At 45.0% G+C, this 23361-nt stretch overlaps 1 protein-coding gene across 2 annotated transcripts; it reads left to right on the top strand.

Moving 5' to 3' along the window:
* Positions 1-3892: 3892 nt before the first annotated feature.
* On the top strand, positions 3893-18894 carry mxra5a (matrix-remodelling associated 5a). 2 transcript variants are annotated; one of them, XM_087179506.1, is made up of 9 exons: positions 3893-4136; positions 4370-4584; positions 4679-4808; positions 5833-6223; positions 6304-10200; positions 10985-11903; positions 12001-12327; positions 14224-14332; positions 18530-18894. In XM_087179506.1, the coding sequence occupies exons 2-9, from the start codon at positions 4394-4396 to the stop codon at positions 18635-18637; spliced, it is 6072 nt and encodes a 2023-aa protein (XP_087035632.1). In that variant the 5' UTR covers positions 3893-4136; positions 4370-4393; the 3' UTR covers positions 18638-18894. The 2 variants fall into 2 exon arrangements, with proteins under 2 accessions (XP_087035632.1, XP_023282776.1); XM_023427008.2 differs by lacking the exon at positions 18530-18894 and having other exon boundaries at positions 3902-4136; positions 14224-17064.
* The last annotated feature ends 4467 nt before the right edge of the window (positions 18895-23361 follow it).

The raw sequence follows: 23361 nt of genomic DNA, 5'->3' as shown, positions 1-23361 counted from the left end.
CCAAGCAGTGTTAGGGACTGTTATTCACTACGATGAGGAAATGAAAGGCCACATTTAGTTTTTCTTCACTGACTCATTGTCATCGTCATTATCGCTTAGTTTCTTGTCATTTTGAAGCAGAAAGTAATTTTTTTTGCTATTGTAATTGTGACTGATATGTGACTGTTAAAAGTCTGTGTCTTCTTTGATTATAAAGTACGTCTAGGTTCCATATTAATACTGTGAAAGTATCAAAGCGCTCAGTCCACAGAGAAACTGAACCACAAATATATCTTCTTATGGATCAACACTTCAAATAAAACACAGAAAAAGTAAAAAAAAAAAAAAAATGGGACCTTTAAAGAAAAGAGCACCACCTAAAGAAACTCAGACCGTAAACACCAGAGTTACAAAAACCATTAAATCTGTGATGCCACTCCATCACTGCAACAGGTTTGGCATGTCGGACTTGCTCGTTGGAAGCCACTCATGTTGAAAGTCAATGAAATATCCTGAAACCAGACGCCCTCATCAATCCTTAAAGTAATCCATCAAATGTCTTGGTTAGCATTCGTTTGCTGATTAACAGCCTCCTTCATCTTTTCAGGCAATAACTGGGAAGAGTGGATGAGGAGCTCCATGGTAATATTGCCTGTATTTGAACTGATGGCTTTAAATTGTTTCACTCTTATTTTATCGGATCCTAAGTTGGAAATTGGCCAGTTTTATATTGACCCGTATAGTTATGCTAGGAATCCATTAAGGATGTCACACCTTCTATAATGTGCTTTGACACCTCTTTGTTTCCTTTCTCACTACTTAGCAGGAGATGAGGATCGATCCACTCAGACCGAACCAATCAACTGACCGTACATTCATGATCTACCTCAGGTGGCTGGAAATAGGACTCGGCTTTCACCAAATTGATGTAATAACCTTTTCTCCGTACTACCCTTAAAACTTGAGTTTTATCTTTGTGCCTCTGGCTGTTAGTTTTATGACTTGTGATTGTACTCATCGATGTTTAAACTGAGACCTCTGAGCTATCAAATAATCAGACGAATTCATGATAACATTCGATAGCTTTTTCCACTCTCGGGGGACCGCAAACGAGGACAGTCTGGACTGCAGTTGCCTTGTTTGCAGGGATGGCGATGCCAGCCGACAATCCTTGGAGGAAGGTATTCTGGACCGTCTGCCAGAGGTGCGTTGCAGTAGTCAAGGCAAGAGATAACCATGGCCTGGGCCAAGAACTTGGTGGCATACTGAGTCAGGTATGGTCTGATTTTTCTGATGTATACAGCAAAGCAGCTCGACCCGGAGACAAAAGCAACATGGCCAGAGAAGGATAATTGGTCATTGAACAAACCGGGAAACCAGGTTTCTCGTGACCTTGGTCGGGGTAAGAGATGGAGAGGCGATTTTAGATATTGATATCGTGATTGAGAGACTGATTGGCCGGGATGACCAGGAGTTCAGAGGTTAAGTGGAAGGTGGCGTTCCTTCATCCATGCGGATATGTCAGAGATCCATCATGGTTTACAGTACTCACCACAGTTTGGTGGTTTGTGGTTTTGGTTTGGAATGGATTATTATGACCTCCTTATAAAGTAGTTTAAATTATCCGGATAAACAACTGACTGAGGGACCCCATTCACATCTGGTCCTACCCATGTGATTAGAAAAAAAAAAGTGTGTTAATCTACAGTAGGTGTAAATACAAACAGAATGCAGTCAGATCTGCCAGACCACATCTGGACATGGTCAGACCACATCTGGAGGTGGTCTGGCTTACACTGTGATCTGATCTCAGGTGTGAATGACATCCATCCAGTGTGACCACACTCTTAAAATCTGACCCACTACACACATTCTTTCTCCCCCCCCCCTTTCTCCCTTTCCCTCTCTTTTTTCCCTCACCCAACCAGTCTGAACCAAAATAGTAAATCTATGAGCTGTAAAACCAAAACAATGAACGCCCACCTAATTTGCATATTTAGATCCATTCACAATAAAGTTAGATTGAGATGATGACAATACCTATCAATACCAAGCAGAAGCACAGGAGAGCAGAAGTCAGGAGAGGTGAAACAGGCAAATGTTTGGGGCTCCCAAGGGGAAAAGGGGCCCCTGATGGCCCCTCTTATTAGCACATTTTGCAATGGCAATTATTAACTATAGAGTGGGGCCCCTGATGATGTGTGCTGTAGCTAGCATGTACCCATTCCCTGCATGTGAGGCATTCAGGGCACATCTGTAAATTTTAGGGGTCTACCAATGTCTGCATGTGAGGCGTTTGGGGCATATCTGTAAATTTTAGTGTCTGCCAATAGTCTTTTTCACTCTTATGGATATAGGGCTTTTTGTATTCTCTTGTTGCAGGGCTGGATTACAAACCAAATACCTGACCTCATGATAATGTGGAACAGAAGTACATCCAAGAAGAACCTGTGTATTGGATTAACTGTAAGCCTAACATGTACAGTATGTGTGGATTGTTTCAGCAGCTGTATGGAAATATTCGTTCTTCACATTCAGTGATTCATGCTGCTCTGACAATGCACAGAGGCTCTCCTCAGAGCCAGCCACAGGCCACATAGCTGCACCGACCTTTCTTTCATGTGGTTTTGGTGCTACAGGCCCCGCAGTGACACAGTGACGGATGGAGGCTCTCGGTCCAGCAGCGGGAATGGGAGGCCCCTCCGCTCACCGTGCCTCCGTCGCCTCTGATCCCAGCTTCGCTCCAACTTAAACACTGTCACAAAGGTGGGACTCGGTGGCCGCCAGCCTCCGGACTGCAGCACGTGGGTGATGAAGGAGGAGGGACGCTCAGGAGCCAAAGCTAACACCACGGGTCATGTTTCGAGAACTGCGGTAAGGAGAAGTTCAACATCAACATGAATGAGCACAAATTTCCAACAAATGATATCATGGCAGGATGTGAAGTCTGAAATAAATTCACTCTGGAGTCAATTTTGAGCTGATATCAGATATCAACTTTCCCTCAGGTTGCCATAGCAACTTCTATTTTTCATTGCGTGGCATGTTCCTGTGTCAGCACATGCTTTTTTTCTCCAATGGGTGTGTGTCTAGACTGCATGCAGTGCAGGTTTCAGTCAGTTAATGAAGTTTAACTTTAGCACCCAGCTGGTCTCTGTTTACAGTCCGAGAGGGAGAGAATGGGAAACCCTGTAGTTTAACACGTGACTGTCACCATGTTTGTTAAAGGTCCCATGTAGTATAAAGGTAGATGTCCGTGTGTTGTGTTATTATAAAGCAGGTCTAGGTTCTATATTAATACTGTGAAAGTATCAAAGCGCTCAGCCATTAGAGGGCGCTGTCACTTACATGGCCCGAATCTGGCCTGTATACCACTTCATTGTCAGATCACAGCTGCCAGACAGTTTAACAGCTGGAATTTGCCCAGATGTAGAAGTGCCGTATATGGCTTATATACAGCTTCCTGCTGTCAGCCAATATTGGAGGATAACAGCCAGAATCCGCCCAAATGTGGAAGTATAAATGACAAAAATTAATTATATATGTCATATAAAGCCTTTATAAGGGGAGTCTTATTGTGGAGTGGTGGATGAAATAAAAAAATTACATTTAAGGCAACCCTCACTCATCACTGTCTTGGTGCCGAAATTCCTCGTTTACTTAGCTTCAGATTACCTGCTGTCCCTTCTCCCATCCAGCTGGTCCTCAAACTGTCAGCTATTGAGGTTAATCTAATTTCTGGTGGTTTCAGCGTGACTCACCGAATATATCATCAACATACACTTTTGCAGCATGAGAGTGTGTTTGGCTGCGGTTCAATATCGTATTCTGAGTTGAAGGGGGGGGAAAAAAACTCCCACTGAAACTCTCTTCAACCTCCTGTGTCCTCGTGGCTCCTCCTGTTGCGTCTCAACAGAGCGCGCTGCAGAGTCCCTCTCAGTCCTTAGCGGAGATCCACAGCGCGCACTGACACTCGGGAGTATTTTACATTAACTTTCTGCTCATTTACTCTTCCTTTCTTTTCTTTTCTTTCATTTTCGCAACATCTCGTCTTTGAAGTTTCACTTTTTTTCCTCCAGCTGTGCGGTTTCCTGATTGAATCCATGTTGAAACGGAATATGAGGAGTTCCCTGGAGGAAGGCTATCAAGGGTTTGAGGTAAGAGCATCTATATTTCATCACAGTGAAATAAGATGGAGTTAGAATGAAATATTTAGGAAGCACTTTCCACTGCGCGTATTTACAGGTCATGGAGGCATAGAGTCCCCCCAGAAACTGCAGCCATGCTCGGGTCACCTCTCACGGATTGGCGCCGTCCACTGATAGTTTTTAATGCAGATTCCAATTATTATTATTTTCCCAATAATAGTATATAATTTCCCAACGTTCAGCTGCAGTGAGTGCTCCTCCCGCGGATGAAGATGGACCCTCCCGCCGTGCGCGTCCTCCACACCCTGCTGGTGCTGGCGATCTTACCCCCCGTTGCCTCTGTCTCCTGCCCCCGGCCTTGTTCCTGCCCCCAGCCCACAGAGCTCCACTGCACCTTCCGCTCCCTCCTCACCATCCCAGCTGCTGTGTCTAGACACGTGGAACGCATGAACCTGGGGTCTGTAAAACAAAAAAAGAAAGAAAGAAAAAAAAAAAGACTAATCCAGGCTCATGTATTGTTTCTCATGTGTATTCTGGTTTTGCTGTTTCAGGTTCAACAGTATCAACAAGATCACAGACAAATCTCTGGCTGGTCTGGGGAAGCTGGAGCTGCTGATGGTTCATGGAAATGACATCCACGCTGTACCTGATGGAGCGTTCAATGACCTTGTGTCACTGCAGGTACACTGGCACAACGTAACCTGGTACTGAATGATAGAATGAATGAATGGATGAATTTTGCCTATAGTTCAGGTTTAAGTATCTCTGAGCAAGATGTGCATGTTTTCAGATTGTGACATTTTATAGCCCATAATATCAAACCTAAGTGCCCCTAAAGTTCACTTAGACATACACAACACTGAATGTTAAACTTTGGTGATGGAATCCCCATATTTGAAACAGGAAGTGTTACCTTTTAAGAATCGTGAATGTATTGAAAGTCATATGTTTTACACTTTTCCAGAGTTTATTTTGAAGCTGATCCATAAGAAGATATATTTTTGGTTTTAAGAACCAAAAACCATCTCAATGTAGTTTTACATCTCCTCCATGGAGCTCTGGTGAGCCAATCAGAAGAGAGGAGGCTCTGAGCTTCTCTTCTGATTGGCAGACTGTGATGGAATAAAAAATAAAGCAGATTTCAGGTAAACACTCAGAGAAACCAAATCCTGCAAGGTTGGCTGGTGGATCCAGGTGGGCTGGGCTTGAGAGTGGCGACTGCTTTGTTGTGACATCACAAAGTTCAGGAAGCCCACACAGCTGGTTTTCTGAATACAGGCTGTGTGCATTTCTCTGTGGACTGAGCAGTTTGATTCTTCCTCAGCATTAATCTAACCTAACCTAACCTGCTTTATAATCACACAACACATGGACTTCTACCTTTATACTATATGGGACCTATAAAAAGTGTTTCTCTTTATACTACCTTACCTTGCCTTTTTTTTTTCTTTTACTTTGAAAAGATGAACCTGAAATCCTGGTTTTACTCAACCCAACTGCTTACTCAACTTTAAACAAAATATTCTTTAGTTGGAATATGGATCAAAATGTGAATCTCAAGGAGTGTTCTAAAAGGTCCTTGGTATAATATAAACTTCGATAACACTCTTGTCTACACAATAACTCATCGGACATGTCAGGGTTAAAGAGATTTGATTTGATCACTAATGGTGACTTCTCTTGTCATTGCTGCTCATTGGTTTAGATGTTGAAGATGAGCTACAACAAGCTGAAGGAGATCAACAGACACACCCTCCAGGGTCTGTGGTCTTTAGCCAGGTTACACTTGGACCACAACCGCCTGGAGTTCATCCACCCAGATGCCTTCCAGGGCCTCACCTCTCTGCGACTACTGCAGCTGGAAGGCAACCAGCTTCAGCAGCTGCACCCGGCGACGTTTGCCACCTTCACACTGATGAGCCACTTCCACGTCTCCACTCTGAGGCACCTCTACCTGTCAGACAATGGACTGACGTCACTGCCCTCCGGGCTGGTGGCAACCATGCCTCACCTGGAGAACCTGTACCTCCATGGCAACCCATGGACCTGTGACTGCAGCATGAGGTGGCTGCTTGACTGGGATAAGACCTCACCAGGTGAGACCTTAAATTTCCGCACTTTATTCTTTTGGAAAAAGATGAGTGAACTCAGACTTTCTTTTTTATCTTATTTTCAGGTGTCTTGAAATGTAAAAAGGACAGGGCCCTTCCTGGTGGCCAGCTGTGTCCCATGTGCTCCTCCCCCAGGCACCTCCAGAAGAAAGAGCTCCGGGCCTTGGAGAACCTGGTCTGCAGCAGTCCCGTCATCAGCTCTCCTCGCCGGACTTCCCCACCTGAGGACAATGAAAGTGAGGTCATGACCGCGGACGACTTCAGGGAACCGTTAGGAAACGTCTCCCTGGGCCTGTCTGATGAACATGGGAATGAGGTGGATCTGGATTGTAGTATCAGCGAGCCAAAGGAGATTACCAAGATCAGCTGGGAGCAGGTCGACCAGCTCCGACTGGCCTCCAACATCACTCTGTCAGTGGATCTTGAATGCCCTGTTGATAGAGAAAAGTATGAGCAACTGTGGAGGCTGGTCGCTTACTACAGCAATGTGCCAGCCCACTTACAAAGGGGGATCATGCTCAGCAAAGACCCTCATCCAACCTATGTGTATAGACAGGACTCTGAGAAGGACGCACTCTACTACACAGGTGTTAAAGCTAACATCATGGCCCAGCCAGCATGGCTGATGCAGACGTCTGCAGACCTTCAGCTGAACAGACTTCAGTCATCAGCCAAGGTGGTGAAATTGATCCTGAGTACAGACTTCTCGGAGACAGTGGAAGCTGAGCTGGTGCGAAGACAAAGAAGGACGTGGGTCTTGATCGAGTCAACAAACAAGACTCAAAAGGTGTTGAGCGCCGTCCTGGGAAGCCGAAGTCAAATAGACTGTAACGTGCACAGTTCTGGCCGAGCAGCAATTCACTGGATGCTGCCAGACGACTCCAAGTTGGAAGCACCATACAACAGTCCAGACAGCAGGGTGTCTGTGTCCAGTGATGGACAGCTGGTCATTAAATCTGTCAGCCACACAGACGCAGGAATTTACCACTGCATTGCCAAGGTTCATGGAGACCTGGATGTCCTGCCATTCCGTCTGACAGTGCAGGAATCTTCCAGCCCTCTCCCAGGAGAGGATGCCTCAATTACACCCATTGAGGGGTTTGTTGGGAACCCCATCTCCCTATCCTGCATGGCATCTGGCTCCCCTGATGCTGAGATTAACTGGATTCTACCAAGCAACAACATAGTTAGTCTCCACGCCAAATCCCCGAGAGCTTTGGTTTATTCCAATGGCACTCTACATATCCCACACACTCAGTTATTAGACAGCGGTTATTATAAATGCATTGCCATGAATCAACATGGTGTGGATACACTGGCAGCAAAAGTTACTGTCATCCGGCGCAAAGGGCTGGTAAGGCCTTTGAGGAAGGTTTTAGCAAGACCTCAGTCAGCCTCAGGAGTCAACACTCAGATTAAAGTCCCTACAGAGGAAACGGAGGAGGCATCAGGGGACACGGAAGTAACTCAGGTAGCATCTCCAACGAATCCTTTGAGAAGAAGACTCCCAGAAGGTGTGGCTCCAGGAAGAAGGGGCATCCATCCATCAAGGAATATGTGGCGGAGGCCGCCGGTGCTTCGAAAACCTACAGGATCACGTGTTGAAGACAGGAAAAATATAGTGGAGAACAGGAGGAGGATTAATGTGACAAAGAGTAAAATAGACCCAGAGAAATGGGCAGACATTTTGGCGAAGATCAGGGATAGAAACACTCAGAATACCGTGACCCCACCCCTAGGTCAACACACAACAGAGAGGGGACTGACAGAGCAGACAACGCTGTCACAAGAAACCATCGAAGGATCATCAGATGGCGTGACTGCGCTGGAGAGAGAGGGCCAGGATTACGTCACAACACCACACACTCCAGTACAACACACACAAATGAAGACTAGTGATCAAAGCACACAAGGCCAGGGAAGCCATGTGACATCTGATCGCATCCACACCACAGATAATACCTCAAATAGTCAACACACACACACGATACATGCTACAACAGAGCCACACACAATGCAGACTACATACAATCTGCAGCACACAACCGGTGATGCAAACTTGGATCTATACACAACTTCAAGCAGTGTATTTTTCCTCCCACAGACCACATCTGTTCCCCTCCATGCTGTCACTTTCTGGCAGGCGAACACAAACAGCGCGAGCAGCAGCAGCAGTACATTTTCTCTACAAGAGAACCACAGCACAAACACAGATGTTGATGGAGTCAAAACAGCTGATTGGTCCAAGGCGTTGGAGAGGAGTGAGAATACTGCTAGACCTAACGTTGTTGCCATCTCTAATAATGACAGAGAGGTTTCTTCAAGTGGAAGTCAAATGATCCCTTCGGTCGAGTCAAATGAATCAGAGACAGGCCAAGAAGAAAATGGAAAATATCTTGGTGAGACTGCAACAACACCACAGCTGCACACTCGGCCAAAGGATGCAGCACCGGATTATTTGGAGTCTCAAGCAATGCTCACCACAGCATCTCCAACAACTACACTTGTGCCCACCACTACGAGGACGGGACCTAAAGCACGCGCCCGGCCTAACTCCCGGAGAAAGAATGGGGATCGGAGGAAAAGACCAAACAGAAGGAAACAAAAGCTGAATGAACCCACCCAGATTAATACCACCACACCTGCAAATGCTCCCCTAGCAACAGTAAGGACCACCGCCCCCGCACAGCTAAAAATAGAACCAGTTACAACAGCCAAATTCAATACCACTGTTCCATTTACTGGGAGCCAAGCAGCGTCATCAGGCAGACTGAGTCATACAGAGAGCACAGTCTCCAGGCCCGACGACGAGGCGGCCACCAAACCCTCTTCACTACCAGCCAAAACTAAGGACAGCCGCCTAGCTTCGGCCAAACCTCTATTCAGAAGCACATCAGCGGCACCATCATTTCCAACAACCTCTCCAGGAGTGGGTCACGGAAAGACAAGTTCTAGAACAACCTTAGGAATGGCGGAGAATTCGTCTCCTCCAGAGATCTTGGATATGCTCCCTTCAACCACTCAGCCAAGGTTTACAGAGAGCTCCCTTCCACCCGTCAGACCTTCAGAGACACAAAGGTCAAGCGTTACTGCAACAATGCAAACATATGTCGAGGATAATCAATCAGACTATCAAGATTCACTCACCAAAAACAGTGGAGAGATGCCTTCCCCATCTGCTGCTTCACCTGTCGAGCATGAAATCAAAACGACTTCTGGATACGTTTCAAGTGGCTTAATTACAGCACCAGTTTCTGAGGGTGATTTGGAGACAGAACAGGTTACCACAAACACGCCTACTCAACCTGAAAGATATCATCATAATTCTAGTCAAAATAACACCTCAAGCAGAGAGTCACAGGTAGATTGGCATCTTGACGAAACTGCAAACAAAGGAGTTATCGTTGATGCTCCTATCACGAGTACGATCATAACAACACCTCCCCCCGCTATATCGTCATGGCCCGATCCTGTGATGTCATCCAGAGAGGTGTCACACGTTGCACTCCCCATAACATCTTCGACGGGAAATAAAACGGGACCTTCACTGAAGGCCACTACCCAGGGGGTTCCCAGGATCACAATAAATCACAGTCAAAACCAACAAATTGAACCTATCATCACTACATCTGAGTCTAGGAGAGTATCAGACTACCATCCTACAACCCAGTCACCTCACCACACACCGACCAGCATGCTGACGACCAAGCAGACAGCCACCCCTGCCCCAACAATTTCTTCAATCCAGACTAATCCGTTCAGAGGGAGACCGCTAACAAGCACTCAGGAAGCCTCCAGAATGCTCCAGCTACCTGGACGAGGGTCTCTTCCAAGAGGGGAGCCAAGCATAACTAAGAGCAATTTCCAGACTTTCACTGTGAAAGCTGAAACAGATGCTCAGCTTCCCTGTGAGGCTAAAGGCGAGCCAAAGCCCTTCCTGTCATGGACTAAAGTTGCTAGCGGTACGTATGACTCAAACTCACAATTAAGCTTCATGTACATTTACGTTTAGTTCTCCGTTTAGTTACGGAGAATATAAAATTGTTTAATAATATTATTATTTAAATAATAATACAATTTTTAAAAAAAACCAAAATATTGTGACAGAACATAATTCTGGACTGCATGTAAAGTGGGATGCCCTACATATCCGTCCACAAAAAAAGACACACTCCTTACTGTATTGTCACTAAACGGTGACCAGTGGATAAACTGGCTTAACAAAATACATGTATTATAAACTTTAATACAAGAATACCTTTAATGGAAATAATGAATTAGATATATGTATGGAAGCTTCGAGAGACAAGTGATTTTTTTTTTTTTACCAGGATCATTTTTCCAAATAAAACTCATGACACTAACACATAATTATGATTTTTTTTTTACACCCTGTAAATACTACACTCATTTCATCTACAGCAGTGGTTTCCAACCTTTTCCAACTCATGGCCCACTTGAAAATCTCAAAAATGTTGGAGGCCCACATCCGACCACATTACAATATGGAGGTCAAACAATGCCCTCTCAGAGCACTTTTTTTTTCTTTTTTTTAATTACAACTTTTCACCAGAATTGTACTGTTTTGCAAATGATTTGTTGGCCCACATGGAATACTTCCCACTAGAGGGCCCCATCCCGTAGGTTGGGGACCGCTGATCCACAGTGTATTGTTTTTTTTCTTTTCTAATTTCAATAATTCACTCAAAACACTGTTTTATCCGAAATCTCTTTCCATTCACGCAGGGGCAAGTATTGCTCAGAACACCAGGGTCCAGAGGTTTGAGGTCCATCCCAATGGTACATTAATCATCAGGAACACACGGCACATGGATGGGGGCCAGTACTTGTGCATGGTCCAGAACCAGTATGGTACGGACAAAATGGTGGTCAAGCTCGTGGTCCTGTCTCAGCATCCGCGGGTGCTCCAGCCTCGGAACAGAGACATCGCAGTGCCTCTGGGTGGCAAAGTGGACTTGGAATGTAAAGTGGAGGGGTATCCTATGCCTACAGTCACATGGGCGCTCCCTAACCATGTCCATATTGCTGCTGCCCCACTTGGCGTGTCACTTCGGCAGCGTGTGGCGGTCATGAGTAGCGGAACTCTACGGATCAGCCAGGCCACTTACACTGACAGAGGGATTTATAAATGCACTGGCAGCAGCGCAGCTGGAGCCGACACGGTCTCAGTCCACCTCTCTGTCTCGGCATCGCCACCTGTGATTCAACAGGCACAGTATGAAAACACCACCCTCCTTGAGGGTAGCACCGCCTACATCCACTGCACTGCCACGGGCGCCCCTCCACCTGTCATCCACTGGATTACACCTGATGGCGTACAGCTCACCGCTTCCCAGGTTTTTGCTCAACGCAACCTTGTTGTCTTCCCCAATGGGACCCTCTACATACGAGGTGTCAGCCCGGGGAACGCTGGGAGATACGAGTGCTCAGCCAGTAACGCAGCGGCATCCAGTAGGAGAATCGTGTTCTTGACCACAAAGAGGAAGCCGTTGTCGTCCAAGGCCAGTATCACATCATCGTCCCCCCAGAGAACAGATGTGATCTATGGGAGTAAACTGCTGCTCAATTGTGTGGCAACAGGAGAGCCAAGTCCCTGGATCATCTGGAGGACACCCTCTAAGAAGCTGGTCGATGCTCAGTATAGGTAAAACAATGCTCAAGCTAATTAATGCTTTTTTAATTAAAAGTTTAAATACATGCTTATGTTTAATGTCCTCTGCGTGTTTCTATTATTTTTGTAGTTTTGACCACAGGATCAAGGTCTTCCTCAACGGCACCATAACCATTCATTCTGTGACAGTGGAGGACAGCGGCGATTACATGTGTGTGGCGCGTAACAAAATGGGCGATGACTACGTTCTGCGGCGGGTCAATGTGCTGACCAGGCCGGCCAAAATTGACCAGAAGCAGCAGCGATCCAGTCAGGAGGTGGTGTACGGTGGAGACCTGAAGGTGGACTGCGTGGCCTCCGGGCTCCCCAACCCTGAGATCAGCTGGGCACTGCCGGATGGTACCATGGTCAACCCGGTCAAACACAGAGATCGTGTCAGTGGAGGACGCAGTCGCAGGTAGCCTTTGGCTGATATTAAATAATATCGAATACTGCGACATTTCCCAACCTTTTTCATAATGTTAAAATATTAAAGGTCCATATAGTATAAAGGTAGATATACACGTATTATTTGATTATAAAGCAGGTCTACGTTCTATATTAATACTGTGTGTGAAAGAGTCAAAGCTCTCAGTCCACAGAAAAATGCACACAGCCCGTATTCAGAAACTAAGCCTTAAAAAGAGCCATCAGTACCTCCTGAACTTTGTGATGTCACAACAAAGCAGTCACCACTCGCAGCCATGCCAGAAAGAAACCAGGCTCTGAGCCTCTCAGGGCCTCTTTTCTGACTGGCTTAAAACCACAAAGATTGGAAGTGCGTTTCTCTGTGGACTGAGCACTTTGATACTTTCACAGTATTAATATACAACCTAGACCTGCTTTATAATTAAAGAACACACGGACATCTGCCTTTATACTATGTGGGATTTATTTAATTTATTTAAAGATTCATGAGAAATGTCCATATGCCATTACTTCATCAAATTAAAACTGGGCTGATTATTATTACTGGAAAGTACTCCCTAACTCTGTGCTAGGATGGCAGCACACCACCCTAAGATTAATGATTCTCAACTTCCGCAGAAAATTACTTCATGAACAAATTCTGGCATGTGCTACTACAATACAAAAACTCCTTTGTATTTCAGCCGTATTTATTGTTTCCTGCCACGACATGTGGAACAAACTGTAAATATGACTTGTCAGTTTATTAAGGTCGGGCAAGCAAACGTGAGAGAGAGGGAGAGAGAGAGAGAGAGCGAGAGGTGGAAAGGGGAGGGGGGGTGACTCTGTTGTATATTGTCCATTTTAAATGAACCAAAGTCAGTCCTCCTAAAGTGGACCGATTTAGGCTAACATAGTCATCATAACACAACCAGGTTTCGGAAGGACAGAATAAATCAATATAACGATCTAAAATGAAACGATGAGAGCGAGGTCACATTTAATTCTCACATCGTTTGTACTTTTACAATGGTGGTGTTCATTAGGTTTTTTGGTCGGGGGGCAGACACAATCTCTATGGGGTTTTAGGTGGATGATTGTTCTAATGGAGGTGAAGAGAGTGTAGGACTGCAACTCTGCCTCCTGGTCTCAACTCTGGGTCATGGTTTTGGTGTACTAATAAACTTGGTCAGATTTCCATATATGAGAGCTGCTCCGTCCAACATGGGTTAGACCAGGTTTTACCCAGAAAGTATACCAGTCATTGACAAAGCCCATGTGATTTGCTGAACACCGCCCTACTCAGGGGCCAGGGAGTAATACAGTCCGACACTGTCAGTCTAATCAGGTGAGCACGGTCGGTTTGCACCGGGGGGGACGTGAAAGGGGGGGCTATAGAGGCTAACGTCTTCTTCCAGTTCTCCAAGCCACACCTCAATCACGGCAAATAAACTAAAGGAGACATAAGATACACCCAGCAAGAGAGAGCAGGAGAGTAACAAGGAGAGAGAGAGAAAAGCCATTGCTAACTGCTAAGCTAAAGGAACTAGCAGATCCTGATAGCTATAGGTGCTTGATCACAACTAAGTTCACTAAGTACAGAATAGCTAAATTAAATGGGTAGAAGCAGAGCAGCAAATCATACTACCAGAAACGCGGAAACACCAACAACCGGAAATGAGGCGATGCACTTACAGTAGCACATCAAAGAATACCATGTAAAGAAAGCTTTATTGGCCATAATGTGTGATGTTTAAATGTGTGATGTCTAAAAAAATGTTTGTCATAATGGGTTTGATTTCATTCTGTTAATGCACATCGCTCTTAACTGAAAGAACCAGTCATCAAATTCTAACAATCTATATCCCTCTTCTCCTCTTCCCTTCCTGAACTGTGTGTACTGTAGGTACCTTGTGTTTGACAACGGGACACTGATTTTTAACGATGTTGGCATGCCAGAAGAAGGTGACTACACCTGCTATGCTGAGAACCAACTCGGCAAAGATGAGATGAAGGTCAGTGTCAAGGTTAAGGTTGCAACTTCCCCGCCACAAATCCAGGATAAAGATCAAAAGATTGTCAGGGTTTTCTACGGTGAGACTGTTACACTGATATGTAACGCCAAAGGGGAACCAATGCCGGTCAAAACATGGATATCCCCTACAAATAGAGTGATATCCCCTGAATTAGACAAACACCAGGTCCTGGATGATGGGACACTGGTGGTTCAGAAGGTCCAACGTTTCGATGGAGGTAACTACACTTGCATTGCCAGGAACAGTGCAGGACAAGACCATAAAGTCGTCAAGCTGGAGGTCCTGGTAACACCTCCGATGATCAATGGCTTAAGAGAAACTGCCAGTGCTGTCGAGGTAACCGCTGTCCAAGATCAGCGGAAGCTGGTGGACTGTGTGGCAAAGGGAACCCCTACCCCTCGCATCATGTGGGTCCTGCCAGGAAATGTGATCCTCCCCGCACCGTACTACAGCAACAGAATGACTGTTCACCTGAATGGTACCTTGGAAATCCGGTCACCCAAGAGGACAGACTCGGGGCAGCTGGCTTGCATCGCTCGTAATGAAGGAGGGGAGGTCAGGCTGGTGGTTCATTTGGATGTGAAGGAGGTTGTCGAGAGGCCACAAACTGGGGTCCCAAAAACAGACAGTCTGTCACTGACTGTGGGGAACGCTATGGCTTTGAATTGCTCCTTTGAGGGCTTAACACTACCTCACATCACTTGGATCCTCCCTAACGGCACACCTTTGCGTACCGGTGCTCGATCCTCTAAGTTTTTCCATCAGCCTGACGGCTCTTTGATCATCGGTAACCCGTCTGTCGGTGACGCTGGTACGTACCGCTGTCTGGGGCGTAATTCTGTCGGGCTTGTGGAAAGTATAATCACATTGTCACCGGGGAGAAGGCCTGAAATCAACAACAAATACAACTCTCCTATTAGCATCATGAGCGGGGGAAACCTTTCGCTCCATTGCCTGACCAACGGCGAACCCCTCAGACTAACGTGGACGCTACCCAGTGGAGTTGTCCTCAACATGCCGCAGAGAGCTGGACGGTATTCTGTACTGCCCAATGGGACGCTGGCAATACAGCAAGTGACAGTCTACGATCGGGGGTCCTACGTATGCCGAGCGGCAAATGAGTATGGTAGCTCTCTGCTTCCAGTATCGGTAACTGTGCTTGCATACCCACCTCAAATTACCAATGGCCCTCCCTCTGTGACTTACGCTAAACGTGGAGTTGCTGTTCAGCTAAACTGCGTTGCAACTGGGATTCCTAGAGTGGAGGTAGCATGGGAAACACCTGATAAAACCCGCTTGGCTGTCAGTGCGCAGCCACGCGTTTTTGGAAACAAGTACCTCCATCCACAAGGTTCCCTCATCATTCAGAACCCGACGCAAAGAGATGCTGGCATCTACAGGTGCACAGCCAGGAATGCCATTGGCGTAGATTCGAAATCCACATTTCTCAATGTGTTCTGAGGAATTTCACTGTTCATCATGGTCAGTGCCATACTGTACGCCCGAGTAACTGCCCTTTAAAAGCAGCTAATGTTTTTATTGATCGAAATGTAAAAACTGCTGTCACAATGATGAAATAATAAGTTAAATAAAACCTGCAGTGGTGCTTTGAGTGTCTGCTGCATATGGGTCAAAAGTTGATGGTATTTTGTGGACCATAGGTCACCATTTCCACCATTTTGTGAATAATCCACCTGGGAAATATTAATGGGCCTCCTTCGTTTGGTTACCTTTCAATTGTTTTGTTTTCTCAGCATCACAATTTATTGATTATCATAATGTTTGAATCTCTCTCAACCTTTGTCAGAAGTACTTTTGAGGTCGGTCGCTGTTTTGTCGCGACATCACAGGATTCAGGAGAAGTTCAGGAAGTCCTGACGGCTGGTTTTAAGGCTCAGTTTTTCTGAATACAGGCTGTGTGCATTTCTCTGTGGACTGAGCGATTTGATGCTTTCACAGTATAGAACCTAGTCCTGCTTTATGATCAAACAACACACGGAAATCTAACTTTATACAATATATGGGACCTTTAATGTAAATACAATTGGCCACACAATACAACCTCGATAACAAAAACTACTCACATTCACCTTGACGAGTTTACCCCGTCAGATTTAAATAGTTTTCCCTAGTTTTGAGATGATGCTCTTTGGTCCCAAAAACCAGACAAGTATGGCCAAACACATAAAAGGTAAAAACTATCTAATAATTAACCATAAAGAAGGGAAAAGTGAAATCTGTGCGGTAAGGTTACAGTTTAAAATGACATCAGTACGCGGCCTCTATAAGCTCCAATCAAAGTTTTTCACCTTAAATCAACAGCTTTGCTTTGATGACAAAGGACAGTTGTTTCTGACAATAACAGATTATGTCTAGCTGTTTGGAAATACATAGAGGAAATTTAGTTTAAGTTAATTACAGAACGGACTGAAAATACGTCTAATGTGGGATTTTTAAGGCTTTATTCGAGACATCCGAGATCTATTCTGTGCCTTTTATAAATGTCCATTTAAGTATCTTTTGTGTTTCCTTTACTGGAGTCAGATGTTTCAATAACTGCTTGTTTCCTGCTCTCACTGGTGTACATCATCTTTGAATCAGCATTTGAAAAGTGCTGATGCAGGTTCTATGTCCTCATTTGTAAATTATGTTTTTGACAGACTGCGATGCAAAGCAGGTTTTCCTGTAGTTTAATAAATAGTTTGATAAAAGATTTCCACTCTTTTCTACGAAGCTCAGAGTCAAAAACAAAAACTTTTTTTATTGCTGAGGCAGGGGAAAAATGATGAATCAAGAGTGTTTGCCATGGTCCTATAGATGACATCCATGAGTGAGAATAATATTTTTTTTAAAATAACTTGGAAAAGCCAAAAAAGCTTCAGGAAACCTACAAACATAATGAAATTATTCAAAGGTAAATGTAGTTACTGTTCAGAGCAGATAAAACAATACTCAACTTAGCGCTTTGGATGAAGGAAGTAGGTCACCATCACTCTCTAAGACTAGAAACTTGCAATCATTGCTCTGGGAATGCAGCCGCAGCCCTGTCTTCCAGAAAGAAGAAACATCTGGAGCCATGAGGAAATCCCCCATTAGTTCAGCACATTCGACCTGCAAGAGTCACTCCTTTTGTTAAACCTGGCCTTCATCATCGCAGTCAGGGCAGCAAGGTTAACCATTTGCTACACTCATCTAACTTCCTCAAAAATAGTCTTCTTGCAGATGAGGTCAACATTTTCCACCCTGAAAACTGATTTGACTGCAGTGATTAGCTAAAGCACACCACTCACTTTGCCATGACCTCATTTTGTTATACAGCTGTCTGTTTGTGACCCAGAACCGGTGTTAATACAATTTGGATAAGCTTGCACCTTGTGCCCACCTGTTTTACCCCACGTGCGGCTGTAGTTTAGGTCCCGTATAGTATAAAGGTAGATGTCCATGTGTTGTTTGATTTTAAAGCCGGCCTAGCTTCTACATTGATACTGTGAAAGTATCAAAGCGCTCAGTCAGAGAAATGCACGCAGCCTGTATTCGGAAACTGAGGCCTTAAAACAAGCCGTCATCGACTTCCTGAATTCTGCGATGTCACAACAAAACAGTCACCACCCTCAGCCGTGCTCCCCTTGGACCCACCGTCCAACCTTGCGGGATTTGGTTTCTGTGTTTACCTGAAATCTGCTATATTTTTATTAGATCACTCAGAAAGTAGTAAGCCGATCAGATAAGAGGCTCAGAGCTCACCAACCTGTTGTTACTAGAGCTCCGGAGAGAAGCCTGAGAAAGATGTAAAACTACATTGAGATGGTTTTTGGTTCTTAAAACCACAAATATGTCTTCTTATGGATTCCAAAACCTAAATAATAAAGTTTTATAAATACTGGAAAAGCGTATAATATGGGATCTTTCAGTGATGCCACATTTTCAGATGTCATGCTGTTCATACGGAGAGTTGCTTTTCTGTGCTTATCTGCTCTCACTAAAGAAACTGACATGATAGGAAATCGAAAAAGAAGTCCCAATTTAATAGAATACTTGCGATCAAATCATATCCTCTTCCGCTCAGATGCGACAAAATGAAGAGAAGCTTTAGTGAGAGAATCTACTGCGATCTATGAATGAGTGGAGATTTTTTTTTTTTTTTACATGGTGCCGCAGCTGATTGATGAATCAAAGACGGTACAAGGAAGTTCCGGCTGTGGAGAGTGTGTCCTACAGCAACACGATCAATACATCCGAACATCAAGGCACTTCATTTCTGAGCAACAGAGGAACTGCATTTGAAGGAAAATTGAAAGGACTGCTTCATTCTTCAGTGTATGAGAGCACAGCCTGGATGTGGAGACTCCTTGGTAATGAAGGCTAACCCCTGTCTTTCTCTGTGGCTGCTGTGATGTCGACAACATTTTCATCAGGCTCAGATTCAAGCATGCATCCGTGATATACTGCTTGTTTTTTACAGTCTGTTCACATGACTTGAACTGTCAACGTAGCAAATCAGACGAACATCAGTGTCAGTAAATAAGCTGCTAAATTGGAAAGATGTGACTCACTAAACTTTTATGGTCTTAATGGTATTTTGTGCTCAGTGATGAGTAAAATCTGACTCCTGAGGGTTCAATCTTCCAATCTTCAACCAGTCACATGAGAATTTCTGATTTTTCTGTAGAGTACTTTCACTCCACTAATACAATATTGAAAGTTTAATGTCACTAGGGCTGGGTATACAACCTCAATACTTTATGAACATCAACCAAGATGGATCTGTATCATCAGATATAGAAGTTGTCATGGGTTGTTCGGACAGAGCAGACAGAGGCAGAGTTTTTCCTTTCACTTCCTTTTTCCGATTGCTTTTCCTTTTCCTATTAGCTAATCGACTAGCTTAGTCATTTAGCTTCTCCTTTTAGCCTTTCTGTGACACTCTAGTAAAACCAGGCTGAATAATCCCAATTGACAATGGGATGTAACAAGCTCTCTGATTGGTTGGAGAGCTAACAAGTGGGTTTAACCAGCACTGTAGGTCAGATCATTGCTAGCACGGGGTCGAGCAGGCAGGTGGTGGGTTTCAAAGCCAACACCAGCTTAGACAATTATTCCAGAGCTGTAGTCTCAAAGTTTGTTACAGCAGAAACCCTCTGGGATTGAACATAATGCTAAAGTGGCTCTGGGAGAAGCTGGAACTCATCTAGTGAGTAAGTTTAGCTGCAGTGTCAAAAACAAATCTAGGATTGTGTTTATTGTTGCTGATTAAGTTAGAGAAATATGCTGCTCTAGCAGTGTGTGTGTGTGTGTGAGAGAGAGAGAGAGAGAGTGGAGGGATGGGAGGGAGGACCCAGAGGAGCGAGAGACACGGACCAAACAAAGGTTTATAAAAACAGTTTCATCACAATTTCATCAATATTGAGTGTGAGGAAAATATTATTTTTTGAATCCGACTCATTGTTTCTGTAGGATCTTCCACTCCGAGCGGGAGCTGGAGGACGGAGGATATTTTAGCTCTCTCCGCCTGGTTCGCGAAGGATTTTCACCCAGATTGGTTGAGGGCTGCGGGTGGGGATTTTCATCCGCAACGGTTGAGGGCCACAGTGGGGGATTTACATGCCCATTACTCTCCGGCATACACCAATCAGAGGGGCTGTCCCGAGGGTGTAAGACATGCCACGAGCTCATCCAAACACTGTGCTGTGTGATGAGACAGAGAGAGGAGCTAGATTTAGAACTAATATTTAATAGAGGCATTAAATTAAAAAGTAAAAACAGAAGATATTACTCACTACAAGTGGCTCAGGAGGTAGAGCGGGTCATCCACCAAGAAGAAGGTTGGCGGTTTGATTCCCTGCTCAAATCAGATGGATGTGTTTTCATTTGCTTAGAATGAACCCTTCCCTCTTCACCTTGGATTGGTCCGGGAACATGCCTGTAGGCGGGGTTTTATTTAATTTATTGAGCTTGGGTTAAATGGGATTCTGGACCCAGTAGCAGCATCGCCGACTGCGTAATCCTCTTTTGCAAGCTTTCTGAAATACGTATCTCAGCAAGTCAAGAAAGTGTGAGAGTGCTTACTTGTCTAATTGCGGGAATCTGGTTTGGTTCGTGGCCCAGTTTTGAGCGAGCTGGCTGCCACTGCAAAGACCGACTCCACCCGTCTGCTCCGCCCCGTCAGGAGCCTCGGAATGAGCTCACCCGAGATCCCCGTCCGCAGCTGACTGCCATTACTCTCGCAATCCCCAATTAGCCTGATCGCAGAAATTGGGGGGTCATTAGAATCCAAAGCCTCTGGTTGAACCACTGATCAAATTAGCCGAGTGGCTTAAAGCATGAATCGAAATAGTCATGCGACGCCTCGCACAAATGATGAGCGGAGGAGGCGGTTAACCCAAAACATGTGGAGGTGCTTAGGACTCTCTGACAGTTATCTCATTTCCCTCTCGTCCAGCTTGTGTGCATCTGAAGGCGGTCACAGTTTGGCTTTAACAGCTGGGCCTGACTGGCATGGATGTATAGCCCCACACCTGTACACACTCATTTTCTTTCCTTCCTTTCCCCCTCTTTTCCGCCTCCATCAAGCACAAGATAGTGTGCTCAGTAAACGGTAGAACCCACCAATCCAGACCAAACAGAGCTTGGACTGCCTGGATATTTGACCAAGCGCGCTGTTCAGCTTCAACCTCCTTTTTGCACTTATGTGCCCGACAAAGGCGGGGTTTCTTGGAAGCACGTACAGGTGTCGGCCCCACGCCGTCAAAGCAAGTAGACTGGGTGAGTGCGGTGAAATTCTTTGTGGGGTCAGTGCTGGTTACGTAAGTGAGGCTGACGGCTCTCCGGGAGTTTTTGTTTTTGATTTCATTCAGATAAACGGAAGACTTTTGTTTCCTGGTAAATTTTCTTGTTAACTATGATATCCTAACTTTAAGTTGAATTTTTTTTACCTTTAATTAAATGCAGCTAATGTTGAGATTTCTAGCTGGTCTAAATAATAATACTGTGAAAACATATAACATTTTTTCCTTCAGTTATCTTGATGATGCGGACAAGGCCAATGAGTTCAAGCTGTTACCTGCTACAGCAGGTGTGACACAGCCTCACCTGTTCTCTCTCCCACTGCTTCAGCTGCAGCTTCTCCTACGGCATCTCCTCCACAAACCCGACACCGCAGCTGCACACTGGGGTCAAGTCTCCTGTCCTTTACAGCGGCGGAGGTGAGGGCGGAGCTCAAGCGGCTACGTCCTGGAAAGGCAACAGGCTGTTGTGTCCGAGGCTGTTGAAGGACCGTGCAGCCCAGCTGGCTGAGCCTCACCAGAGGATCTTTAACTTAAGCCTTCAAACAAGACAAACAAAGACACTCGACACGTTGACTGGAGGAACCAAGAATCAAACCACCAACCTAAAGCTTTGTGGACCTGCTCTACCTCCTGAGCCTAGAATCCAACGTCTGCATCTGCGTGGACTGATCTCTGATTCCTTCTGCCTTCACAGAGCTTATAATGAATGAGGCGGTCACGGGAAACCGGCAACTCATCCCGGATTGCTCCTCGCTCTTTAATCTTGATGAATTGGAGTGGAGCGGGAGCCGCTCAGCCCGAGAGCAGCGCGCTAGGTTGTCTTTCAAAGCAATCATCACGAGGCCTTTTTCACTGATGGCACTGAGCTCTGCCCGGACCCTGAGCTCACCTCCTGACATTTAGCTTTGTATTCTGCACACTATCTTCCATCGCTGTGTCACGACATTATGAGGGGAATGCCAATGAAAATTACATGCACCGTGTGCCCAGCGGATAAGGATCACATAGCATACTGTTGACCGCAGTCAAACATCTATTAATCTGCGTCCCTGCTTCTCTGAATTGCCTCCATGATTTGGGGGGAGCGCCGATAGAAGAGGCACAGTGCCCCCTGGTGGAGGAATTAACACACGTCCGCATATGTGTGTAGAAATAGATGGTTTCTATTTATCCACATGATCTAAAATTACATGAGAGGGAAAAAAAGAGATAAATATCATGTCAGTGCTATCATACAATATTTATTACTGCAGCGCGTCACAGTTTATATGAACCACAGTGTAGGGAAGAAAAAAAGGCAACATAGTAGAGAGTCAGTGTTTGATGCGTCGGTGCTTGTTTGGGGATGTGGAGCTGAAAATATCCTCCACTGTGTTGGTGACACTTCCTCAGTAAAGAGGGTTGTATTCAGCTGCGTGTAATTATATGAAAGGCTCTCTGCAACACTTATTCTTTGTTTCATTAAGGATGATTGTTTGAATGTTTATGCAACAGCTAATCAAAAATACTGATATTTGATGTGAGCCGAAGCATCAGTAACAGTAATGAGGATGTAAACAACAATTAACCCAGTGTATTTTCAATATGTACAGTTAATGCTTTACATTTCCTGTCATGTTTAAAGGTCCCTCTGAGCCTCTCTTCTTATTGGCTGACTGCTTTCTGAGTGAGCCAATGAAATATAGCACATTTCAGGTAAACGCTCTGAGGAACCGAATCCTGCAGGGTTGGGATGGTGGGTTACAGGTAGGCTGTGCAGGAGGCGTGGCTGAGAGCAGTGACTGCTTTGTTGTGACATCACAAAGTTCAGGAAGTCCTGACGGCTGGTTTTAAAGCTCAGTTTCTGAATACAGGCTGTGTGCGTTTCTCTGTGGACTGAGCTACTTTCACAGTATTAATATAGAAGCTAGACCTGCTTTAAAATCAAACAACACACGGACAGAGGCTCAGAGATTCCTGTCTTCCGATTGGCTCACTGAGCTGTTGTTTATAGAGCTCTAGAGAGTATGTAAAGTACATGAGACGTAAAACTACATAGAGGTGGTTTTTGGTTCTTTAAACCACAAATATATCCTCTTAAGGATCAATACTTCAAAATAAAACACAGGAAAAGAGTCAAATATGGACCTTCGAAATTAGTGAGCTGTTGGTTTTGGTGGTTTTTTAATTGGACAATGGCTGCCTAATTAAAATTCTTGACTACTTGACAAAAACAAAATGCAC

The sequence above is a fragment of the Seriola lalandi genome, unplaced genomic scaffold (genome assembly GCF_002814215.2).
Source record: "Seriola lalandi dorsalis isolate HSWRI2012SDOR001 ecotype SW California unplaced genomic scaffold, Sedor1 jcf7180002054850, whole genome shotgun sequence".
Classification (NCBI taxonomy): Eukaryota; Metazoa; Chordata; class Actinopteri; order Carangiformes; family Carangidae; genus Seriola; species Seriola lalandi.
Note: the sequence above shows the minus strand (reverse complement) of the source record. Positions and strands in the feature narration are given on the sequence as shown.

What these genes read in the sequence shown, in the direction of transcription:
- mxra5a (XM_023427008.2), top strand. Translation starts at nt 4,394, where the DNA reads ATGAAGATGGACCCTCCCGCCGTGCGCGTCCTCCACACCCTGCTGGTG. An exon ending in ATGGACTAAAGTTGCTAGCG is followed by an intron (nt 10,201 to 10,984) that starts GTACGTATGACT and finishes CCATTCACGCAG; the next exon opens with GGGCAAGTATTGCTCAGAAC. An exon ending in CTGGTCGATGCTCAGTATAG is followed by an intron (nt 11,904 to 12,000) that starts GTAAAACAATGC and finishes TTATTTTTGTAG; the next exon opens with TTTTGACCACAGGATCAAGG.